Source organism: Etheostoma cragini, chromosome 1 (assembly GCF_013103735.1).
Source record: "Etheostoma cragini isolate CJK2018 chromosome 1, CSU_Ecrag_1.0, whole genome shotgun sequence".
NCBI lineage: Eukaryota > Metazoa > Chordata > Actinopteri > Perciformes > Percidae > Etheostoma > Etheostoma cragini.
Genome location: NC_048407.1, coordinates 5043582 through 5067243, shown reverse-complemented (window position 1 = coordinate 5067243; position 23662 = coordinate 5043582). Strand labels below are relative to the sequence as shown.

Sequence of the window (23662 nt, the reverse complement as noted above, 5' to 3'; positions counted from 1 at the left end):
ATAGGAGAAAAGACTAGAACAGAAATGTACAGAGTTACAGCACGTGACAGGCCGAACACGGGCAGAGTCTAACAGAGTAGCCATTTACATCCCATAATGTCTGCCATGGTCCCTCTGGAATGTGAGGCTGTCAAACACCAACTGTGACTTCACTCTAGCTCGGTGGGATCACTGTCCGAGAGCTGTGGCTTGAAATGTTCATATAATCCTAACAAACCATGTCTAAAATAAATAGTTTGTATGGAAAGAAAAAATCTAACATGGACCAAATGTTGGATATTTTTAAGGATAACTCTGGTTTATAACAACTTGGGAGTTATTTTTTTAACCTTTTGTAACCATCATTTCAATTACATATCCAACACTTACTTACTAATTGTTGCCCACGCACCCAACAGAGACTGAGTAATATGCAATCATTTTGTTTTGGAGTCATGTTTTTTGGCCACCTGATAGTCACACTCCTCTGGTTTGGGTCTCCACCAGTCTGGATCAACAGAAGGACATATCCAGGATAACTGCCTGGCAGACTTACAAAGAAAATGTTTAGGACAATCTCGGTCAGCAGTTAACTTCAGGAGTACGTTATTATTACTGATAGAAAAGACGGCCAAAACTACAACAACAAGAACAAAGCTGTAATCGAGTGGAATTTTCCTTGAACTTTGGCAAGAGGCCTCACGAAGAGTCATAAGTAAAAGCACAACTAGCTTTTAAAAACAAATGAAAATCAGTGGAATACACTTTAAGGGCAAAGAAAATTACTTTTTTTCTTAAACATACAGGTAGTTCAAGCAATCGCTCTGATGGGGCTTGTGATGCAAACACAAGGCCTTTTATCTTTTTGGGGAAATTTGTAGGACAATGTAATGGGATGGAAAATATCCTGAAAGGCATATCATGTTCTTAATGTGACAATGATGTAGGGATGGGCAATACATCAATAAAATGTTGTATTTTCCTGGTTTAAAAGGCTGCATTACAGTATGTCATTTTCTAAACTAGAATCACTTACTCTTGTGTTTTTTGCCTTTACCCACTTAGTCACTGTATTCACATTATTGGTGATTATTTATCAAAACTCTCATTGTGTTAGTATTTTGTGAAAGCAACAACAGTCAACCCAACAATATTGCTGCGATATCAACATTGAAGCATTTGGTCCAAAATATTGTGATATTGTGATTTTTTTCCCCAAATCGCGGAGCTCTACTATGTTGCAAATAAAAGTACATCAGTGGTTTGTAGTGAGAAAAACTTTACCCAGATCAACTAGGTCAGCGTCATCTGAGGGGCTGAACGGATGGATTACAGAGTTTGACAACTTCTAGACATTTTACCTTGGTCAGGACCCAAAGGGTCCAACCAGGCAGAGTGTCCCACTTAATGGCTTGTGTTTCAGTTGGCTTCAGGTTCATTAATATCATCAGAGAAAAACAACGTAATCTGGGAAATTTCAACTTAAGTCAGTTTGGGACAAAACTACTACCTCTCTGGCGCGGTTTGAAAATCAGAAGACAGGAATTGTTTTCCCAGCTTGGGGCTGAGCTGGCCCCCGTCCACGTTCCGTCCCGAGTCGGGCGGAGGCCAGAGGCCAACAGTCTGAGTGGGCTGAGGCAGGCGTTTGGAGTCTGTGCAGGACTCCAGGTGCCGGCGTTCACTGAGGCAGAGGGACAATCACCTCCACGTAGTTGATGGGGAAGAAGCCCGACTCTCCGTGGATCATGCCCTCGTACCAGTTCTCGTCTATCTGGTTGGTGAGGATGATGATGTCGCCCTCCTTGAAGCCCAGCTCGCCCTCGTTCTCCGGCTCAAAGTCGTAAAGCGAGCGGCAGCACGGCTGGTCCAACGCCTCGGACTCTGGAGCACAGGAAGACATTATTTGTTATTTCACTTCAGCACAGTTATGATAATAAACGGCTCCTTTAATACCTGGTATGTCACTGAAGTGTTAATGTATATATCAGGGGTGGGAAATTCCCCCCAGGGAAATCCAAGCCAGGATAGAGAGACGGGATCTTGGAAGTTTGTGATCAATACTGTATGGTGATGTAACCAAGTGGTGTCCCACTGTTTTATAGCGGTATTTTTTTCACCCTTACCCCTTGGTTTCAAGGGCCAAGGGGTAGCGGTAAGGGGCAAGGGTTATGGGATTCAGCCTACATCATATGGGTTTCCAGCAAAACTGATAGAAAGCAGAAAATGAAGACAATCCATGTTATGCTCTTCTTTGTGAATATATAATGGGGAAAGAATTAGAATTTAGGAGAAAAAAAATTAAGATATTCTCTTAAATTATAAACTGACTGACAGACATGATGCGAATTCTTCTTAGTCTTTACAAACGTCTCACGATGTATGGTCTCTGGAAGTGTATTATTTAACTTTTGTTTTTGTTAAAAAAGGAAAAGAAAATGCAATACTGAATACTATCGAATTGCAATACTTCTAGAATCCCATTACAATACAAATCTAATCAGAACCCATGTTTCATGAAAGAATCAAATCATATTGTCCCAGCCCTAGTATTTACAGTATATGGCCGTCTTTCAATTATAATTAAAATTAAATTGCCAACTGGATGGAGTTTACTCAGTTACAAATACTCAGTTCTAGTACTCAACCATCTCCATGACAACCAGAGCCGATTCCGCGGTTAATATCGAAAATCAAAAGCTAGCAGGTGTAGCATGAGTTAGGATTTTTGGAGAGATGTTTTTTAAAAGATTTGTTTTGCCATCCCTTTGACAACTGAGCCAACTCCAACTACTATTGCAGACTGTGAAATACGTTTAAAAGTTCAGGAGAAAAATAGTAAGTGGACCTTGAGTGGATTTCCTTATTTTTTTCATAACTCAGTACTAATACTGGGACATGTCAAATGAGAATACTCCATCTGCTGATGAAGACCAAATGAAAGAAAATGATCCAAACTATTTTTTCTAAGAGCATCAATGAACTTAGCACCTTTTAATTGTTTGGTTTTAATGAGAGTCCAAAACCCCAAAACGCTCACATTTATTATATTATTATTATATATCATATTTTTGCCTGACAATACAGGATTTATTCATCAGCAAATTGTTGTTGGTTTGTTGTCAGTGGCTGAATCTTCTCAGGATGGATTTCCGCAGACGTGGATGGTGTGTGTTACTCACGGTGAGCGTTGCCATTGATGGCGGGGCTCTCGGGCCATGTCAGAGGAAAGGAGGTTATATGATCCGCTGGGTGACATGGAGAGACACATGGAGATGGCGTTGAGCACAAAACAACACAAAACAATGGGAACAATGGAGAAATCCTCCCTAATGCGACCTTTCATCCACCACTACCACTCCACACTGCATGACCACTGGTTGTGTCTGACTTTTACCAGAAGGGGGCGACGATGTGTTTGTTGATGAATATAGTCTAGAGAAAATGAAGGTAAGCACAACTACGAATGAAATGATTGCACAAGATTAATTAAACTGGCCCATAAAAAGACAGTCGACCCCACCTATTGGCGAGGGGTGTCGTTCAGTTTTTACAGGAGTGTAGTATGCTTATGGTCCGGGAAAAGAAACACTTTAAAGTCTGTCTTAAATAACACCAATTAGCCTATATTTATTGATATGATAGCCACATTAGTAACGTTGACTGTTATTATCTTTTTTACAGTGGTAACTGCTATGTAGCTTTTCACTTTTGTAAATAAAAAAAACTGCTAGTAAGTCACTTCTGTTTATGAAGCTGAAATCATTCATTGTCATTACAAAGCATACACATGGCTAAAACAGCAGCAGACAAACAAAGGCCCTTTTCTGGATACTGGTGGTCGAACAAGAGAGATCAAGAGATCTGTGGATCTTGATCTGTGAAACAAGAAAGATCTAAAAGATGCCTTACACCTAAAGACTTTATAAAGGGATACCTACTTTTCCCATTGACTGGGGGGTGGATTTGGACATCTGTAAGGCATAACAGAAAAAAACACATAACTCAAAGCAAACAATGAGGATGGGGCTGACAGTGAACATTACAGAAAGAAAAGAAGCAAAGGTGAAATGAAGCCAGGGCTGTGTCAGCTGTACCGGTGGATCGGAGCGAGGAGCGGTAGGACAGGCCGTTGTGCTGACTGTTGTCCAAGAGGTCCACGTTGCTCCTGATAGACTTTGGTTTGAACTCTCTCTTGGGCTGGCTGCTTGCTGTGGCTATCCTGGGGGGAAGACAGCAGGGTAAAAAAAAAAAGATTTCTAAAAATTAAACTGTTTTTGATATCTTGTACATAAGTAGTCTGTTCTTATGTCTCCATTTTAAATGGTTATGTCTGTTTTATGTGTGAGCACACACACACACACACACACACACACACACACACACACACACACACACACACACACACACACACACACACAAATAGTGTGTGTCTTTGTGGGGACCAGTCATTGCATTCCCTAGCCCCTTACTCTAACCTTAACCATCACAGGTCAAGTAAACTAACTTTCTTTAACCCTTACCCTCATCCTCACCATGACCTAATCCTAACCCTAATCCTAAAAGTAAGCCTTAACCCTCAAACAGCCCTTTAAAGATGTGGGGTCCTGGATTTTGGCCCCACAAAGCTGTCGGGAGCCCACAAGTATACTGGACTCCCGGCTTTTGGACCCTACGAATATAGTTAAACAAGAACACACAAACACACACACAGACACACACACACAGGACAGCAGGGTAAAAACCCTACTACTATACTACTACTACTATGTACTACTACTACTACTACTGCTATACTACTATTACTATACTGTTCTTATGTCTCCATTTTGAATTGTCATATTTGTCTTGTCTCTGAAAGCGTGTTAATAGTGCTGCTGCCTGTCTTGGCCAGGGCTCGTTAAAACATATCTTGTTGATTGCGTGGTCCTTGCTAGTTGTAGCATGTTGGTTCAGTCAATGCCAGGAAACTGTAGCGAGTACTCATTCAAGTGCCGAGCCAATGCCTCCGGTAAAAACCTCCGTTAATCTACTACTCACAGACACCACTGGCACCCACGCTTGTCACATCTGAGCAAAATGACTTTTTCACAGTGAGCCTGTGAGTCTCACACAGGGGGACGAAAGCTGCAAAGTAATTACCAGCGTGGCCTCCGGCCCCTCCCTCACCTCTGCTGCAGCTTCCCACTGAGCTCCTGCAGGATTGCACACGACTGTCTGTGGTAGTCTACGGCCGCCTCGATCAGCGCCGCCAGCTGGCTCACCTGCTCCACCTGTGGGCCACACACACACACACAAACCCTTTATACTGTAGAATACTTAAATACTTGTAATGTATCATTATAATGGACAGAAAACTATCTAGTAATACTCTGACTTTGTATACACTGAATGTCCTGATGCATCATGTCAATGGATACCTGCCAACCAATCAGAAACAACCATACTGTCTACATATAAACTAGTCTAGTGACTAGTCTGTCACATGAATTTCTCTCTTATTTGATATTGATGTATCTACACTTCATGGTTAACAGCTAAACAATTTGATTTTACCTGCTGCTGTTCTTTTTTTTAAAGATTATTTTTGGGGCATTTTCAGCTTTTATTTTGATAAGACAGCTGAAGACATGAAAGGGGAGAGAGAGGGGGAATGACATGCAGCAAAGGGCAGCAGGTCGGACCTGCTGCGTGGACGCCCCTTCTACCGACTGAACTAGCCGTGTACCCTTCAATGATGTTTGGTACTCCCTATTGGTCTACTGTTCCTTCAGAAGATGTATGCTCTCTTACGTCGTTCTCCAGGAAGTTGAACATGCTCCTCTCGGCCAGCTCTCTGCTCTCGTCAAACTTCTCCACAGCCTGTCGGATCTCCTCGTCTGGGATCTTCCCCTGACGCTTCTTCTTATAGTCAAAGTCTAACCGCCGGCCCTCCAGCTTCTTCAGGTGGTGCTGCAAAACAGACAGGGACATGTATCTTCATCCTGTGTAATGTATCATTCTTCTAATGTATCGTTTGTATCTGAACTAACAAAAACATAGTGTGCTACTAAAGTGAAGTAAAGGGGCTAAGTACCAGAAAAAAATCACTAAATAAATAAAATGTATAACGTCATAAGGTATTTGTTTGTACGTTCTCTGTGAACTCAGATTAGATTAATGAACACATCAGGTTCAGCAAGAGCAGAATGATCAGCTGTGAGTCAAGGGGCAAATGTAATAAAGTGCCCTTAGTGGTTATACAAAACATATGAGTAAAAAAAATGTGGTGCAGTTTTAGAGACTGTAAACTGTGAGTATAAACTGTCTAGATGTGTATGAAGTAGTTTAAAATAGCTCCATCTTGAAAGGACTTTAAATATTTCTGATGTTGATGATGTTAGTGCATTTCTTTCTTAAGCTTATTTTTGGGGCATTTGTGTCTTTAATTCCACAGAACAGATGAAGACATGAAAGGGGAAAGAGAGAGAGAGAGAGAGAGAAGGGCTGCATGTCGGAGTTGAACATGTCGAGGAGTTAACCTCTATATATGTGCGCCCGCTCTACCAACTGAGCTAACCCAGCCACATGCTAGGAGATTTTTTTTAGTTATGAGTATTTTTTTATAGTGTAGTATTAATGGTTGGAACTGCAAACCTAAGACACACTCCATGATGAAATTAAGGTAACGTTCAAGGCAGATTGCTGCTCTTGGCACATCCTGAAAGTGTTGTCACATGTCCCCTGTGTCCCCGGTGCAGTTTGTGTACCCTGCCAATCACACTTCAAAAATGGCACACCGCTTGCGTTTCACCTAGTATGAGCTCAGTTACCAGGGCAACGTACCGTGATCTCTTTCAGATCCTTGTCCTGTAGAGTCTGGAGCGGGTCAATAAAGTTTTGTTTGACGCTTATGTCCAGAGAGTCCTTCACGTCCGCCATCTGCCTCATGGCCTCGCCCACGTCCCCCAGAGCACAGCCTGCAGGACGCAGAGACAAAGCAAGACTTTTCAGTGAACCTGTGCTCGTCTCAGCAGGGCACTGTGACACAGAAATCATTTGGAAACATGCCCCATGTCTTAGTTCCAGCCTCACAGGTTTGTGATAGGGTTGATTTTTTAGATACTACCTTATGAAATCCTACAAATGTGGAATTTGAAGTCTCATATTGTCAGTAGAGAAATATCACATTCACCCTATTTGAAGCTGGTGTGGGTAGGAGGCAAAAAACTCCAGGATTTAGTGTGGACCACATGTGTCAAACTCAATGCCCGGGGGCCAAACCACAAACCCAAACTCGCAAATTGCAATCCGGCCCACACATAAATTTACCTTTACGATAAATGATGGCGCACAACGAGGTGCGCCATAATTCATCCTAATTTGTCAAACAAAAGGATGGTTAAGAGTTTTTCAGACTCAGAAACCAAGAGAGTTTGCATATAACCAATAGTAGTAGTTGTCCAGGTCTGTTAGAGAAACAGGCGTGAGCCTTTAAAAAATTTAATCATAATGATTGTTTGCTTGACTGGCTAGGGAACATTTTTCCAGCCTTTTTTAGGGCTTTATTTGGACCAAATTGTAAGTGAGAAAGCTATTTGAGATATGCAACGTTACAGTCGAAACTATTTGATTTTTTTGACTAAATAAAAACATGTCAACAAACTCTACATGTCTGGCCCTTGATGTGATTCTCGTTTGCCAGTGTGGCCCTGTGTTTGCCAGAGTTTGACATCCCTGATGTAGAAAAACCTCTTTCCGCAGCTCTCCCCTGCCTGTCACACTGGCAATGCATGCGCAGGACAGCCAACAAGAGGATTATTTTTCTAGATGAATGGATTAGTTGTTCTTTAAATTGTCAAAAAGAAAATGTGGATCGATGTTTCCCAAAGCCCAACATGACATCCTAAAATGTTTTGTTTTGTCCACAACTCGAAGACTCAAAACACTTCAGTTTACTTTCACAGAGGCGAGAAGAAACTAGAAAACATTCACATTTAGGAAGCTGTAGTCAAAGAAGTTGAATGTTTTTCCCTACAAAATGAATGTCAAACTGATAAATTGATTCATCAAAATAGTTGTTGATTAATTAAATAGTTGAGAACTAAGAACATGAACATTTTTAACATGAGTATATGCTTTCCCATTGCCTGCCTATGGTCCCCCATTGGCTAGAAATGGAGATAGGTGTAAACCGAGCCCTGGGTATCCTGCTCTGCCTTTGAGAAAATGAACGCCTAGATGGGCCAATCTGGAATCTTTACCGTACCTCCCCTCTCTCTGCTTTACCCACCCAGAGAATTTGGCCCACCCATGAGAGAGAGATATCATGGCTTTCAAACGAACAAAGTGGCAGTTGGTCAAGGCCACACCCCCAGCCTCCACATTGCCCCCCCCCTCCTCCTCCTCAATAGCTCCAGAATCAGAAATGGCACATCCTAAGTAAAGCTCATTGGGGGACTGGCTCTAGTGGCTGTAATTCTACACCAAGGCTGAATTTTGGGAAAGATACTACAGATATGGTAGTAGGGGACCACTAAAGTCTATGTAAAAGAGACTTCCGATACAGTATTAGGGGACCACTAAGGTCTATATAAAAGAGACTTCCGATACAGTATTAGGGGACCACTAAGGTCTCTATAAAAGAGACTACCGATACAGTATTAGGGGACCACTAAGGTCTCTATAAAAGAGACTACAGATAAAGTATTAGGGGACCACTAAGGTCTATACAAAAGACACTTCAGATATGGTAGTAGGAGACCAATAGGGCCAAACAAAAGCATCCACAGAGCCCCATGTCATGGGACCTTTAAACTCTTAAACAATGAATGCCACAGAACTTTCATTTATTAAACAGTTTGACAGTCAGTTATAACGGAAAAAGAACATAAATAAACAACTTTATCAGCGTTTTTTTAGGGGTTTATAACGTGATATAGGATCGGTGCATAAACTCCAGTACTTTCCGAAACCGATACCAGCGTTTTAGGCAGTGTCGGAGGTGATTCCGATACTGGTATTGGTATCAAAACATCCCTAATTTAAATATGCTGAAAGATTAGTATGGAAGTTTTGCCCAACGACACCTAAAAGAAAACTGCTTTCCAAAGTTTTAATCAATTATGCTGTCACTTTTAAAAAGTTTAGAACTCTCAAATGTGCATGGGGGATACACATGAACCCATGGTTACGCCCCAAACTTACATGATACAAAACGGTGTGTAATACTGGATTTAGCGAGTATTATCCAGTGACAGGGGATCATAAAAAAAGAGACTCTAATCACCATAATTCATGTTGGCAAGGGACGTACTGGTGCCCATCTGTGGGCAGCAGCTACATCAAGGGTGGGGGGTACGGTGCCTTGCTCAAGAGGTGCAGTGGCATCTGTCCAGCTACCAGTCCACAGTCCCGGCTTTGGTCCAAACGGGGAATTGAACCAGCAACCCTCCAGTTCCCAACTCAACTCCCTGCGGACTAAGCTACTTCCACCCCCGCTTAACAACACTGCTCTGCAGCCCTGGCCCCTATCTGAGAAAGTCTGGAATATGAGAATGGGTACCAAAGACAGAGTCCTCTCCCAGGTCCTGGCCATAGCGCAGCATGCAGTCTCCCAGCAGGCCTTCGGTCTGAGGGTAGCCCGTGGTCTTCACCTGCCCTCGGATCTTAGACACTGTGTTCAGCATGTTCAGTTTGGCTCGAGAGGCTGCACAGGTAAACAATCAACACACCACACACTGGATTCATTTTGCCAGACAGTGTTGTGGTGGTAGATACAGCACAGCAGCACATTCTTTAACAGAATAAGATAGGATGCATCTTTTTGTTTTGTTTTCATACCTGGGTTAGGCTGGAGGTATTCTGTTGTTTTGGACAAGAGGTCAAACACCAACTTGTTGGTCACATCGATTTTCTAATGGAAGCAAGATAGGAATGTTAAAAGAGATATTGCAGTTATTTGTACATATATTCTGGTTCTATAGGATGTTTCTAACATTACATTCAGTTACTGATTCAGTTGTCCAAGCTGGGCTCATAGTTGAATATTACAATGTTTCGCAAACTGTGAAAGACCATACTTATGACGGCTAATAAAAACAACAAAAAAACAAACAAAAAACATCTAAAGTGAGATGACCAGGGCCTGAAATTTACTCCGCTTCAGGAGGAGACGGCTGCGGTCAAGGCACTGAAAAAAATGAAAGCAGCGCAGTTGGAAGGGATACGACTGCTTTTTGGAACGTTCATTTCACGAGGCAAAAAAACTGTCTGGTCGTCAAAAAAGTTAAGTACAGGCCTTACGAGGCTTGCTCCTTATGAGGTCCTAAGGGGCAAGGTTACCTCCCCTTTCTCTGCTTTGCCCGCCCATAAGAGAGAGGCATTATGGCTTTCAAATGAGCAGAGTGGCAGTTGGTCATAACCCCAGCCGCCCCCCCCCCCCCCCCCCCCCCCCCCCCCTCATTGTGGGACTGGCTCTAGACTGAATTTTGGTAAAGAGACCTCATGAACAGTATTAATGGATCATTAAGGTCTATATAAAGCACCCAAAGAACACCATGTCATGGAACCTTTAACGAGAATATTAAAGAAAAATATATAGATATGTATTCGATATTAAAATGTACTCAGTTCTGCATTTTCAGTATTCTCCTACAATACAACTAATTGCTTGTTGGACTTTAAAACAAATAACAGGAAATCATTTCCAACCAATTCCTTATTGAACAAATTGAACATTGAATTGAATATAAACAGCATCACTAAAAAAGAATGACAGTTACATTTTAAAGTGCAGTTTTCTGTTGATATTTCCTTTCAACTAACAAAAAATCTCTGAGTGTCTTTAGCTATGTCTCACAGCCTTTCGCGATGTGGTTGATGTAGTTGATGTATTGCAACAAAAAAAAACATGTTTTGTTCAGCCCTATTAGGAGCTCATATCTCCTGCCTGTACTATATAAAAAAATAACCTCTCACTGTCATGGGGGACACTTTGCTGCTCTGAACTCACCCTCTCCATCTCCATGAAGTCTTCATCCAGCTTGGTCCCCTCTGCACCGCTGATCTTTTCACTGAGTAGCTGCACACAGAGAGCACGGAGAGCATAATGGAGGACTGAGAAATACAAGTTGTTATAGTTTTTGGAACCGGAGCCATGATAGAAGGCAACAGAACCGGCTTCAGCAGCCTCTACGGACTATCACAGCAGAGGCAAAGAGACTGAAGAGGACACAGAGGTAGCATGGCAGAGAAGAAGGAGTGACTGAGCAAGAGAAAATCTCAGAAGGGCTTTTAGCCGTTGGCGGTAGATTTGCAAACTAAAAGTCAGACGCCGAGCCGAGCTGGCCATTTTGCTGTTAGACGAGTCGGTAATAGCTATGTCTTGTGTTGTTGCAATGTCCTGTTGCTTGGCTTTTTTAGCAAAGTTGTGGACCCACTAGTGTTTGATCCTGAGTACTCAGTCATTACTTGAAAAACAGGCTGTCCAATGTTTAAAACATTGCATTGTGCATTCCTATCTTTAAAGAAATATTGAACTTGCACAATCATTGGTTCAAAAAACTAATTTATTGTGAAATACCATTGAAACGTTACTTTAGATCACCCAATCACAAGCTACCCATAGTTTCACTGTGTCATTGTTCATACAATAATAAAATATTGTAGATGAAAACACATCCCTCTAAAAGCACTGCAGTAGTAGCGAGAACACTACAGACACAGTGGCGTCATTGAAAGAAATTGGAATTGTATTGATGAAAAACAATACAGTACAATCCCAACATAGCTTTATTTGAATCAAAGCAAAAAAATTTGCTAGGATATAGAAAAAAAATTCAGCACTGTAAAACATCAAATGCAGTATTCCTCAACTTGCTTGCACTGTAAAAAAACAAAACAATGAAGTGATTACTGTACTTCTACATCTTCATCAACTCTTTCATGTGGATTTGGCCACAGGCTCTCATCTACATTGCAATTAGCCAAACATCTTGGAAAAAACCTTTGGGGTATGTGGTACGGGTATACAGTATATATATATATATATATATATATATATATATATATATATATATATATATATATATATATATATATATATATATATATATATATAATAGTTATCTCAATCATCTGTACCAAGTTGGACGGACAGTTCCACGGGCCTGCATGCATACAGTGCAGAACTGTCAATACTGTAAATAGTCTCACAGTAAAGGTGGTAGACCACAGAAACAAGGTCTGATAAACAGTAGTATATTACAGTAAAGAATAATGATGAAATATTACATCCAAAGATAATGTAATCTAATTGGTTCATGCTCCACGCTAATTGCCGACAATATAGCTCGGTATCTTGAAACTTTCATGATTTAAACATGGAATATTGCTTCTGTCTCCATGTAACTATGCATTAAGGGTAATGGAACAGTAACTTATCATTTTGAACAGTTTTATCAATTGATAGTTAGATCACTGTAATGAAATGAATAGACAAGCGTTTGAAATGTAATGTGTGAATTGCTTATTGAAGTAGTAGTACTTTGATGTTAAGTTGTGTCACATTGAACAGGTGATTTTGGTTAAATGAACAAATGATCTTAGATTTATCTGTGTTGTATCCAAGCAACTGAAACAAGTGTTTTGAAAAAATTTGCATTTTGATCATTGGTTCTGAGTTTTGAAAAATGATGTCATGGTTCTGCCAAAGTCATAGTAAAAAAACTGTAAGTTGACAATGTCCTAGGGGGACACTTTGTGAAGTTGGTGGCTGGATGTTGAGTTAGTAAGGGATTCTGTGGGCTCATATATGTTGTATAATGTAGCCATATCTCAGCACATCTATGATCTTGTCCCGGCAGTTGCCTTATCAGGATTTAGATGACATCATCATCATCCCAATCTGTCTTTCTGCTGTTGAGTTTGAGTTCAGCTGAGCTGTACCATGTCAGGAAAAGCACATGCTGGATGTGAATGGATGTGGAAATCCTCCCCCCAACTAATGACTAGTATTGGCATAGATCCAGATTCAGTTTGAACTGAATTTTAACTTTGGTCCAAACTTTTAGTAGTAGTTCTACAATGGTTACCTTGGGGAAATTATTTTGTAATGATAAATGCAACTTTTTTTATTTCAACTTTCAGTGATCCAAAATGAAAAGCTGCGGAATTTAGTTTTAGCTTTAGAAAGAGATGTGTTAACATTCGGAGTGTTATTTAATTTTGTATTACATCTGGGAAAATGATTGTTTCAGTTCATAAACTGATCTTAATACATCCACAGTCAACACTTGTGCCTTAACAGCAGTGATACTACTGAGCCTGCAAGGTTTAAAAAGGTGTGTCAAACAGAAGACTGGGACTTTGACACCATTCCCCGGCAGATTTAAAAAGGTTTAAAATTCTGTGTGCACAAATAGTGGACTAATGCTGAAAGATTTAGGGCAGTTAGCCAGTTAGGAAGAAAACTCAGATTGCAGGTCAGTCTCTGACTGAAAAAAAACCTTATCCCTTTCCCAGTAGAGTAGTATACGGAGCCACGGTGCCTCTGCAAAAGAGCCTTGGGAAGGAACTTGTTTTGCAGAACATGTACGTTCAGAAGTTGTTTTAATCATTAAACAGAAAACCACAGATTAAACAGATAGTCTCGCTAGCTGTCTGGATTTGCCAGATTTATTCATCAGTCATAGTCTTCATAAATCCACCTGAGTTTAGAACACTAACACAAAGAAAGCAGAAGGTGGCAGGACATCCTGAAAATGTCAGAGACGACAGAAATGACAGAGAGCAATGAAACATTGTTGATATAAACTACTTTCTGATTAACCCACGTTCATGTCAGTCTGCTTCTACTGTTCATCAGTGATTTTCGGAAAAATCAAGAGTACCTTAGAAAAGCAACCACCTACCTCTGGCTATTTCTTTGGGGGTGGGACAGGTGTTCCCTAAGACTTTTCCAGTCTTCTACTTATCAACTCTACACTTGGTGCGTTGGTAAAGGCCCTATAAAATACACTTAACACAATGTGAAAAAATAACACACTACTACATGCAATGTATTCTTAAAAAAATATAGCAATGTTTCATGAAGCATTTATGAAGCTGGCACTGAAAGTAGCACTGCGGTCAATGCGTGTATACCATGAATGGAAGGAAATAGGGCTGGGCAATAGGGAGAATATCAGCTATCACGATATCCTTGACCAAATACCCCAATATTGACATTGCGGCAATATTCTGGTGTCAATTGGTGCTTTTAGATAAATAATCATCAGTAATGTCTAAGTGGGGAAAAGGCCAATAATAGAACAGCTAGAACAGTCTGGCAAGTTCAGAAAAGTACATAATGTTACTGCAATGCAGACTTTAAAATAAGGAAAAGACAACACTTACGTCATATCAAAATATTAAGACATCCAAAATCTAACACGATATCTAGTCTCATATCACGATATTGATATAATATCGAAATATTTCCCAGCCCAAGAAGGAAATACAAAAAAAGAGGATTTGGAGCTTTTCAGATGGCAGTTGTGTTATGCAGCCCTCCTGCCAACATATGACACACACACGGGTCTTCCTTTAGGACGCTTTTACTAAAGTAGCTGGCAGCTGGTGATGATGGGTGCTGCAGCACAAACAAGGCCCAGCTAAAAGTAGCCCAATTGGCAGCTTTGTGAACAGCACACCATTTATGAGGGAACTACTAAGTGGGAGAACCAGAATAGAAACAAGACATGAGTCATCATGGCTGGGGCTGTATGGCTGAGTCAACAGGGACATTAGGTGTCATATATGGAATACAAGGATTAATAACTGCTGATCTCCCTAGACCTTAGAAGCCGGATCTTGATTGTTAGAGAGCTTGATAACTAAGGAACTGGGTCCACATATTGTTTTTTTACCCAAGCGCCAGCATCTTTTATCAATTGTTCCCAGTGTATGCACCTGAATGTGCCCTCCAAAATAAATAGTGGTAACTCACATGCAAATGGATGTGATTGCTAAGTATCAAAGCTGATCCTGAAAAAAAAACAGAATATATGGCATGTCTAGGTGAGAAAATTGAAGGCCTCTAGTGGCAAAATTTGAAAGACAAGAAAATAGGACATTGCAGTAATGAAGTCGTGAAGGCACAAATGCATGGATTACAGTTTAAGCATCACGATATGAGAAGATGGGTCCAATTTTTGCAATGTTGCTGAGATGGGAAAAAAATGCCGTCATAGTAAATTGCTAAATGTTTGAAAGTTATTATTTGTCTAACAAATAAGGTTGGAAATCTCAACTGGTCTCATAATTCCATTACGATGATCCTGTCAACGATTCAAATCTAATGGAATATGCATCTCGATGCATCACCGCCTCAATATTATTATATGTTGCTGCACATGGTTTTCATCACCAAATTCAAGCAGTCACATGTATGAACTAGAGCTGGGCAATATATCGATATTATATCAATACGTGATGTGAGACTAGATATCATCTTAGATTTTGGATATCATAATATTGTATGTATGTATATTGTAATATCGTAATGTGACATGTGTTGTCTTTTCCTTTATTTAAAGGCTGCATTACAGTAAAGTGATGTCATGTTCTAAACTTACCAGACTGTGGTAACTGTTCTATTATTTGCCTTTACCCACATAGTAATTATATCCACATTACTGATGATTATTTATCAAAAAATCTCATTGTGCAAATATTTTGTGAAAGCACCAATGGTCAACACTTCAAAATCTTTCCGGTATCAATATCGAGGTATTTGGTCAAAAATATTGTGATATTTGATTTTCTCCATATCGCCCAGCCCTATTATGAACTGCCATTTTTATTGTATCAACTCTAGAAAAGACTTGTTAGACAATTGAATCCACAATAGAACTTAACTTTAAAATGCCATGAAATCATTTCTGACACAACTAAGGGTTGAGATAATTTGATTCACATTGCTAGAGTTTAATATTTACAAAAGTAAATAAGTAAATAGATAAATATAACCTACTTTAAACACTTTAAGTAGGATATTATTTATTTATTTACTTATTTAAAAATGTAAAGTCACTTTTTATGAAATGTATTGTCTGTTTTTTGTCTGCCGTCTTGGCTAAGTATTGTTTGTAATGTCCTGTCTTTGTGTGTTCTTAAATTCATGGTGAAACCGAAGAAGAAATTTCACATTTGAGGACAATAATGGTTTTTCGTATTTGTACTCAATACATTACCCTGCTAATAATCTAGGACTACAGATGAAAATTAGCCGACTGGCTAACACTGCCCGTTTACAGAAATGTTGACTCACTGATTAATTCTAATCAAATAAATTAATCTTAACTTAATCTTAAACTATTTCTTCAGTAAAGCCGTGCCAAGGTAATTCGGTGTGATCTCAACACTGACTGCTGCATTGCAAGTACATCGTTTGATAACTTGCCACTTTAATCAATTGCACCATCGCTACTAATGCTACAACAAGCTACAATGCTACTATGATACTTGCATCAGCAGTTTTGTCTACATAATTGTATTTTGAGGTTGTACCAGAATAGGTGTACATGGTTTAATTTTCAAAAAACACCATGTTTTTGTCGTACTGCACTTTGCTGCAGATCCTATTTTCACCCAGGTCTCTGTTTTAGCTACAAAGTGTGACATCTCACTTGCATTAGATACAGAGTGAGACATCTCACTTCTATACTATCTTTGTAGGGAGTTGCACATGCTCAGTAGCTAGGTAAGATCCCCTCAGCTAGATAACTCTTTCTCCAGCTTTGGCCAGTCCAAATCAGGATCAGCTGAGATACATCTTCTAGACGGGGGCCACTTGTGGAATACCTGCAGAAGACCTGGAGATTATGATGAACTAGTGTGTGTTGTAGCAGTGTTTAGCCGTTAATAACGAGCTAATATGCTATCGCTAGCATGCTACGGTTAGCAAGTAGTGACATAGAAAGTCGTGCAGATTTTGAACAGCTCAGACTGAAGGCAGAGGACATACAGAAACCTGACTCTCACCCAAACCAAGTTTTTATGCGTGTGGAAGCACCAGAGACAAAACTTAACACCCCAAATCCCAGAAAAAAGTGTTTTTTTTCATAATATAGGCACTTTAATAAATACAACAGGTCAGTTATTTAGCTAAAATGGCAAATATAAACGGAGATCTATACTGCCCCTTTCCCAGTACAGGTATGTGTGTGAGTGTGTGTGTGTGGGTGTGTGTGTGTGTGTGGTCCGAGGTTGTACTACAAAGTCTGCCAGCAGTAGGAGAGTTTTTGACACCAAGTGGGTCAGAGCCTGGATAAAATTAGCAGACTCCGAGTGGAGAAATGAGCCAGTTCTGGCTTCCAGAGCCTTTCTAGGACAGTGTGGGGGGGGGGGGGGGGGGGGGGGGGGGGGGGGGGGGGGGGGGGGGGGGGGGGGGGGGGGGGGGGGGGGGGGGGGGGGGGGGGGGGGGGCAGGGTTGGGATGCTGAGTGAAATGAACAGAAAGGTACCAATGTACATCTTAACAGTCTGGGCTATCAAGTCATTTGCTGCTACATCAAGATTTAGTTTTTCAACATTTTTGAAGACACTTATTCCCTTTCTATGTGCATGGGATGCGACGACAGATTGATATAAATCTCATGTCTGTGTGCTAGGTAGAGAGCTGTAGTCAGTCACACAAATTATCATTTTTTTGAAGTATGGGTTATGGGTATGGGGGGAGGGGGGGCAGCTGGAAGAAGTTTTCAACAGTGAAAAGCGCGTGCAGTTCCTCATGAGCAACAGTTTGCTTTATTTGCAATCATTTCTCACAAGCATCATATGTCAGTATCGACCGCCTCGTTTGCTTCAGCGTTTTATGAAAAGCACACTACTGCTGGTGCCGTGAAATATGACAGCTCCAACTAGCTTGGAAAATAGTGTTATGGGCACTGAATTAGGTGTTTATCAGACCCCAGAAGAGACCAAGAAGAAGCTAACGTTGCCGAACCCTGCGGTCCCTCTGATTACCCGCTGTGGGAGATGTAATATTTTCCCGACATGCTGTATTCACTTCCTGTTTAAAACTTTTTCCAGGTTAGTGGGGGTGCACACCGATAAAAACAAATGTGAAAAGTGCATTGTTCCCTTGACATTTATGTTTGTTGCTAAAATGTGAAAGGAGCAGGGACGTTAAATCACCAGTTTTTCGTGTATTGGTGGCGTCTATTTGCTGGATTTTTCCTTAGCGGTTGATAACTAGAAAATAAGCCCACCGCCGTGGACATCATTGCTCAAATTTTGACACAATGTTATGTTAATAAAAATCTTGCATTGCCAGACCTTCCTCCAGAGCATTCTGGGTTGGGAGAAAAACGTGCAGTGGTCTTGGGCGGTGCTAAGCACCGGACACAGCAATGGTGTCGCTGCAAAAGAGCACTGGGAAGGAACTGGTTTGGGTGGAACATTTGTACGTTCAATGTTTTAGTCATGCTAAGAACTCAAATTGGAATTGGCTAGCTGTCTGGATTTACCCTGCCGAGATCTGAGGGGCAGTTGTACAAACCAGTAACGGTTTAATCGTAGTCCTCAGAAATACACAGGAGTTTAGAACGCCAACATTAAGAAAGAGGAAGGGGACGGATATCCGGCGAAATTTCAGGCGACACAAGAGCAATCCCGGAAGTGGAACGTCTTGGATATAGACTACGGTATTAATGACAGCAGTAGTGGTCATAGTAAGTGAAACATCACAGCCTGTCAGGGAGTACTGCGTGTCAGGGAGTACAACGTGTCAGGGAGTACAACGTGACGCTCAATGACAACAGTCATAAACATTCATAAAGCCTCCTTCGTGTTTATGAACGGTGCCATGTCATGGTTATGACAGTCATGTCAGTCACTTAAATGAAGATTAGGTTTGAGTTTGACAGTGTTTGAAGTGAAAAAGAGAAAGGGGGGGGGGGGGGGGCTAAATGGGACATTGACTTTTTTCAGGATACTATAACTGTGACTTTTTTATCATTCTTTTTAACATACTATACTATGGCTTTGTTCAACATACTATAATAACGTTTTTATCACATTTTTAACACACTATATAATTACTTTTTATTATACTATACTCTGACTTTTTAATCAATGACTTTTCTTACTTTTATCGACATACTATAGTTTGGCTCCAGGGCCAGATGCAACAGTACAAGCTGCAGCAGCAGGTGACAGCTGGGCCAACAAATGAGTGGTGCGGGACCTGCTTTTAATCCACACTGACATCATCTAATCTACACTTTAGAGCTGCAATTAGACTGCACATTGAAATGAAGACTGTATACAAAGCTGAACAGGCTCAAGAAGTACAAGAAACGCTCCGATCAACAGGCGCTTTGATACGAAGGGAACTCACCAGCGAGCTGCGATCATCCCCGCAGGATGTTTTATTTCTTTTGAACTAACAGAAAAAACAAGCCACCACAGTGCACGTTCATTTACCGTCATTTCTTAGATTGTCTAAAAGAGTTGTCGGTTCTGTGTGTTCTGTCTTCCTGCTCTGCTTTTTCCTTCCTTTGTAGAGAGCACATGAACACACACACACACACTCTGCACACTTTTGCTCACTGTGCGTAGTGTCAACAAACACAACGATGATCCAGCAGCTTTAACAGTAACACTGTAACAGTAGTATGCATTTAGTATGAAGCATTTAACAAGTCAAACTTAAGACTTTTTAAGCCCTTTATGAAGGAAATATAAGATCTATGTACAGTTTATTAGGGGTGGGGAAAAAATCGATACAGCATAGTATCGCAATGTTTTCAATGGTAATACTGTATCAATATACAGGTAATATATATACAATATATACAATAAGTATTGATTTTTTATTTTATGTTTTGGTCAGTTTGTCCGCTTGACAATCCCATTTTGCAGCAATTAACTTAAAGTAATATGAATAAACAGAGAATTGTATCTTTTTAGAAAAAAAAAGTAAGGTAAGGAATCATCACACGCGGGACACGGCGACAACAACAGGACGCTTGTGGTTAGGAAGACAATAACTTGGAAAGGAACTGCAACACGAGGGACGCAAAAGGGACGGTGAAAGTTCTGTGTTGTTCGACCCATCCCCCCCCCCCCGACCAACCTTCCTGATTTTCAGCTTTTCAATACAACTCGCTACCATAATCGTCCTGTGATCACAAAATAGGATTACCTTTGAAAAACTTTACTTCAAATTTTGTAATCAACACCCAAAAATAACATCATCAAAGGGACCATGGCATGAAAATTACACTATTTGAGTTTTTTTTTATATTAATATGAGTTCCCCCAGCCTGCCAACGGTCCCGTAGTGGCTAGAAATTGTGATAGGTGCAAACAGCCTGCTCTGCCTTTGAGAAAATTCCTTAAACACTGACATGTGTTGAATACACACCAAGCACACGGGTTTCCCAATCACGTCTGTAAATGGATAGGAAGCTGTCCATTTTTCTTGGAAAACTCTACACTCAGTATCCACTTTTCTCATTTTTGACAGAGACATTTTGGCTAATGAGGGTGTAAAGACGAGTACAAAAGTCAGTTTATGTATCGTAGTAATTACTGAACATTAGCTGTGTCTATCTCAGCATTTTTTTTTGTCTTTTTCTTCTTTTTTTTAGCTGCTCCATGTCTAAAACAGTGCGACCCTAGAAGACAATTTAGGAATAGAAGCTTATTTAAAAAAATTCTAGTTCATGTCTCATTGCAATTTTTCACTTTCAGACTTATCCTGTGTGGGACTTACGTTTGACACCCCTGCTTTAACATGTCAGTGTACACGAATCTAAAGATTATATAACATGACCATTCCACAAACTGCCATGAGACTGGGCTGTCATCCGTTAGCCTTCTAAAGCTCTTTGAAGCTCTGGCCATGTTTAACACGAAAATCCGACATTGTGACATTAAAGATATGACAGAAAATACGGAAAAGCCTAATAGGTCACCGTTATGTTTAGATTAAATTTCAACAAATGTCCTTATTAACAAGAATTATATTTTATTATTAAGTCCTTAACTTTTAATTTTAAGATGTTGAGAAGTCAATTTCTTCCATTCTGAGAAAACTCATTAAACCAAACTGGAAAAGGTCAAATGGTTTAACTCTCTTTAAAAAGAGATTTGACTTTGGATTACAAGGCTAATAAGAAATGTTGGATTTAAAGACCGTCGTTCATTCAATTAATAGGATTTTGCAGGGTGTTAACATTGGTTGACACTAATTAATTCAATGCAAAGATAATGCTGAGCCCAGCCTCCCAGCACGGTGGATTGTGTGTTAATTATAAAAGGCACTGCAGGTTGGCTGGACTGTCTGCAGGATGCGGACGGACAAAGGAATGCAAAAGTGAGAAACAAGAGTAGGATGCTCTGCCTGTTTCAACGCTCTGTGACTCATTGTCAGTCTGTCAAAGATGCCCCCCCCCTCCCCCGGCTAACAGATGCTACTGATAGGGAGGGAAAGTGACATGAAGTCCAAGCACACAGCCTACTTGGGTAAACGGCCTTGGAATGTCTCGAGGAGGTGAATCACTGGTCTACACACACAAACACACTAGATTTTGTTGTTGTGGGTATGTGTGTGTTGCATAATTATGTTGTTTCACTGTGTCTTCTAAAGCTGTTTTGCAGAGAAAAATAGTAAGAGACAGAACATAGCGACGACTTTATTGCAGGCATACCTGGCCAACACTAAAAGTATTTTCAAATCTTAGCAGTAGGGTAATAATTCAATATAACTGATCGTCTATCACTGGAATCCTATCATCATGAAAATATATATCGAGGTACGGTGATAAACAATTAAGTGGTCTCACTTGATTATAACTAACCATATTATCGGCCGATATTAGGCATTTCCCGATCTATCGGTATCGGTATATAATATAGATAAAATAGCAAATTAAAAAAAGATCTGAATAATTTATAACGACAAATAAATTATTCTGATAAATGAATATTTACAAAATAAAAATGGACTGTCAACCAGGTTTTGAGCGTTGGTGATTTTTTGGTTGTTTTGTTTTTGTCCAAAGGACTTTAAGTTTCATGTCTTAATTTGTATTTTTTTACATTTTCTATACCAAAACTTTAACATATTTTGATGTTCCTATGTTCTGTTGTGACATTAAAACAAATTCTTATCATATTATTTTAGTGAGAACTCATAAATAACTACAAATCGGCAGATATACCGGAATTTCGGATTTTTAAATATCCAAATATTTGTATTAGTATCGGCCTTGAAAATCCTTTATTGGTTAGGTTCTATTACAGAGTTGCATACGTGTATTTGGGTTTAGTCGCTGTCAGCCACAACTTTATTACACATTGAATAGCTTTAACTATCATTTGTTTGAGGGAGAATTCCTAGTAAGTCTTCCGTTTAACATCTAAATGCTTCCACTGGCCCAGATTATGGAAACAACAAAATAAGTTACTATAGTTATGCGGACGACACACAAATTTACATAACCTGATCGCCAGGGGACTATAGTCCAATACAAAAACTGACTAAGTGTATTGAACAAATTAACGACTGGATGTGCCAGAACTTTCTGAAATTAAATGAAGGAAAAACTGAAGTGGTTGTTTTTGGAGCGAAAGAAGAACGATTAAAAGTCTACGTTCAGCTTCACCTAACAATGTTGAAATAAAAGATAAAGCCAGAAATCGTGGGGAAGTCATGGACTCTGACCTGAATTATAACGGCCACATTAAGACAATTACAAAGTCAGCATATTATCAACTTAACAATCTATCAAGGGTTAAAGGACTTTTGTGTCAACATGATTTGGAAAAACTTGTCCATGCTTTCATCTTCAGTAGATTTGACTACTGTAACGGTTTCTTTACAGGTCTCCCTAAAAAAACAATCAGACAGCTGCAGCTGATTCAGAACGCAGCTGCTCGGGTCCTCACTAAGACCAAGAGACTGGATCACATCCCTCCAGTCCTCACTAGGACCAAGAGACTGGATCACATCACTCCAGTTCTGAAATCTTTACACTGGCTTTGTGTGCCTCAAAGGATTGATTTCAAAGAACTTTTACTAGTTTATAAATCACTAAGCGGTTTGGGGACAAAATACATGTCTGATCTGCTACTACACTATGACTCCACTAGATCTCTCAGGTCATCTGGGACAGGTCTGCTTTCTGTCCCCAGAGTCAGAACTAAACAGGGGGAGGCAGCGTTCAGTTTCTATGCTCCACACATCTGGAACAAACTTCCAGAGATCCGCTGCTACTCTCAGTTCTTTTAAAACAATGCTGAAGACCTTTCTTTTTCATGTTGCCTTTCTTCAAATGATGTTGATTTCTTCTACTGCACTGACCTTTTATTCTTGTGTTTTATGTGTTTTTATTTTTAACTGTTTCTTCTCTGTTTTACCTAGTTTTATTTTGTAATAGTTTTTTAGCTGTTTTTGTGTAAAGCACTTTAAATTGCCCCGTTGCTGAAATGTGCTATACAAATAAAGCTGCCTTGCCTTGCCTAGTAAGTAAGTCTTCTAACGTAGCGGAGACATCACCTTGGACACACAGAGACACAGTAGGAATACATACCTAAACTGCTCTAAATTCCAATCTCTTCAAATGATCTCCTGCTACAGAGGTTTCCACTGTGTGTGTCCAAAGAGAACAAAAGAAAACTCACTATAGATAGGTGCTCCTCGTTGACTTGATAGG

At 40.1% G+C, this 23662-nt stretch overlaps 1 protein-coding gene across 3 annotated transcripts in view; it reads right to left on the bottom strand.

Moving 5' to 3' along the window:
- Positions 1-1334: 1334 nt before the first annotated feature.
- The window catches only part of sh3gl3a (SH3-domain GRB2-like 3a), a 32064-nt gene continuing 9736 nt past the window's right edge, over positions 1335-23662 (bottom strand). Inside the window, exons 2-11 of one of the 3 annotated variants that reach the window (XM_034867908.1) lie at positions 10970-11038; positions 9799-9871; positions 9521-9664; positions 6802-6935; positions 5770-5928; positions 5146-5249; positions 4074-4198; positions 3918-3950; positions 3159-3224; positions 1335-1860 (exon numbers count right to left, since the gene is read on the bottom strand). In XM_034867908.1, the coding sequence (XP_034723799.1) occupies positions 1658-1860; positions 3159-3224; positions 3918-3950; positions 4074-4198; positions 5146-5249; positions 5770-5928; positions 6802-6935; positions 9521-9664; positions 9799-9871; positions 10970-11038 (1110 nt within the window). In that variant the 3' untranslated portion in view covers positions 1335-1657. The remainder of the gene's footprint in view (positions 1861-3158; positions 3225-3917; positions 3951-4073; positions 4199-5145; positions 5250-5769; positions 5929-6801; positions 6936-9520; positions 9665-9798; positions 9872-10969; positions 11039-23662) is intronic. The other 2 variants (XM_034867916.1, XM_034867925.1) reach the window with 2 other exon arrangements.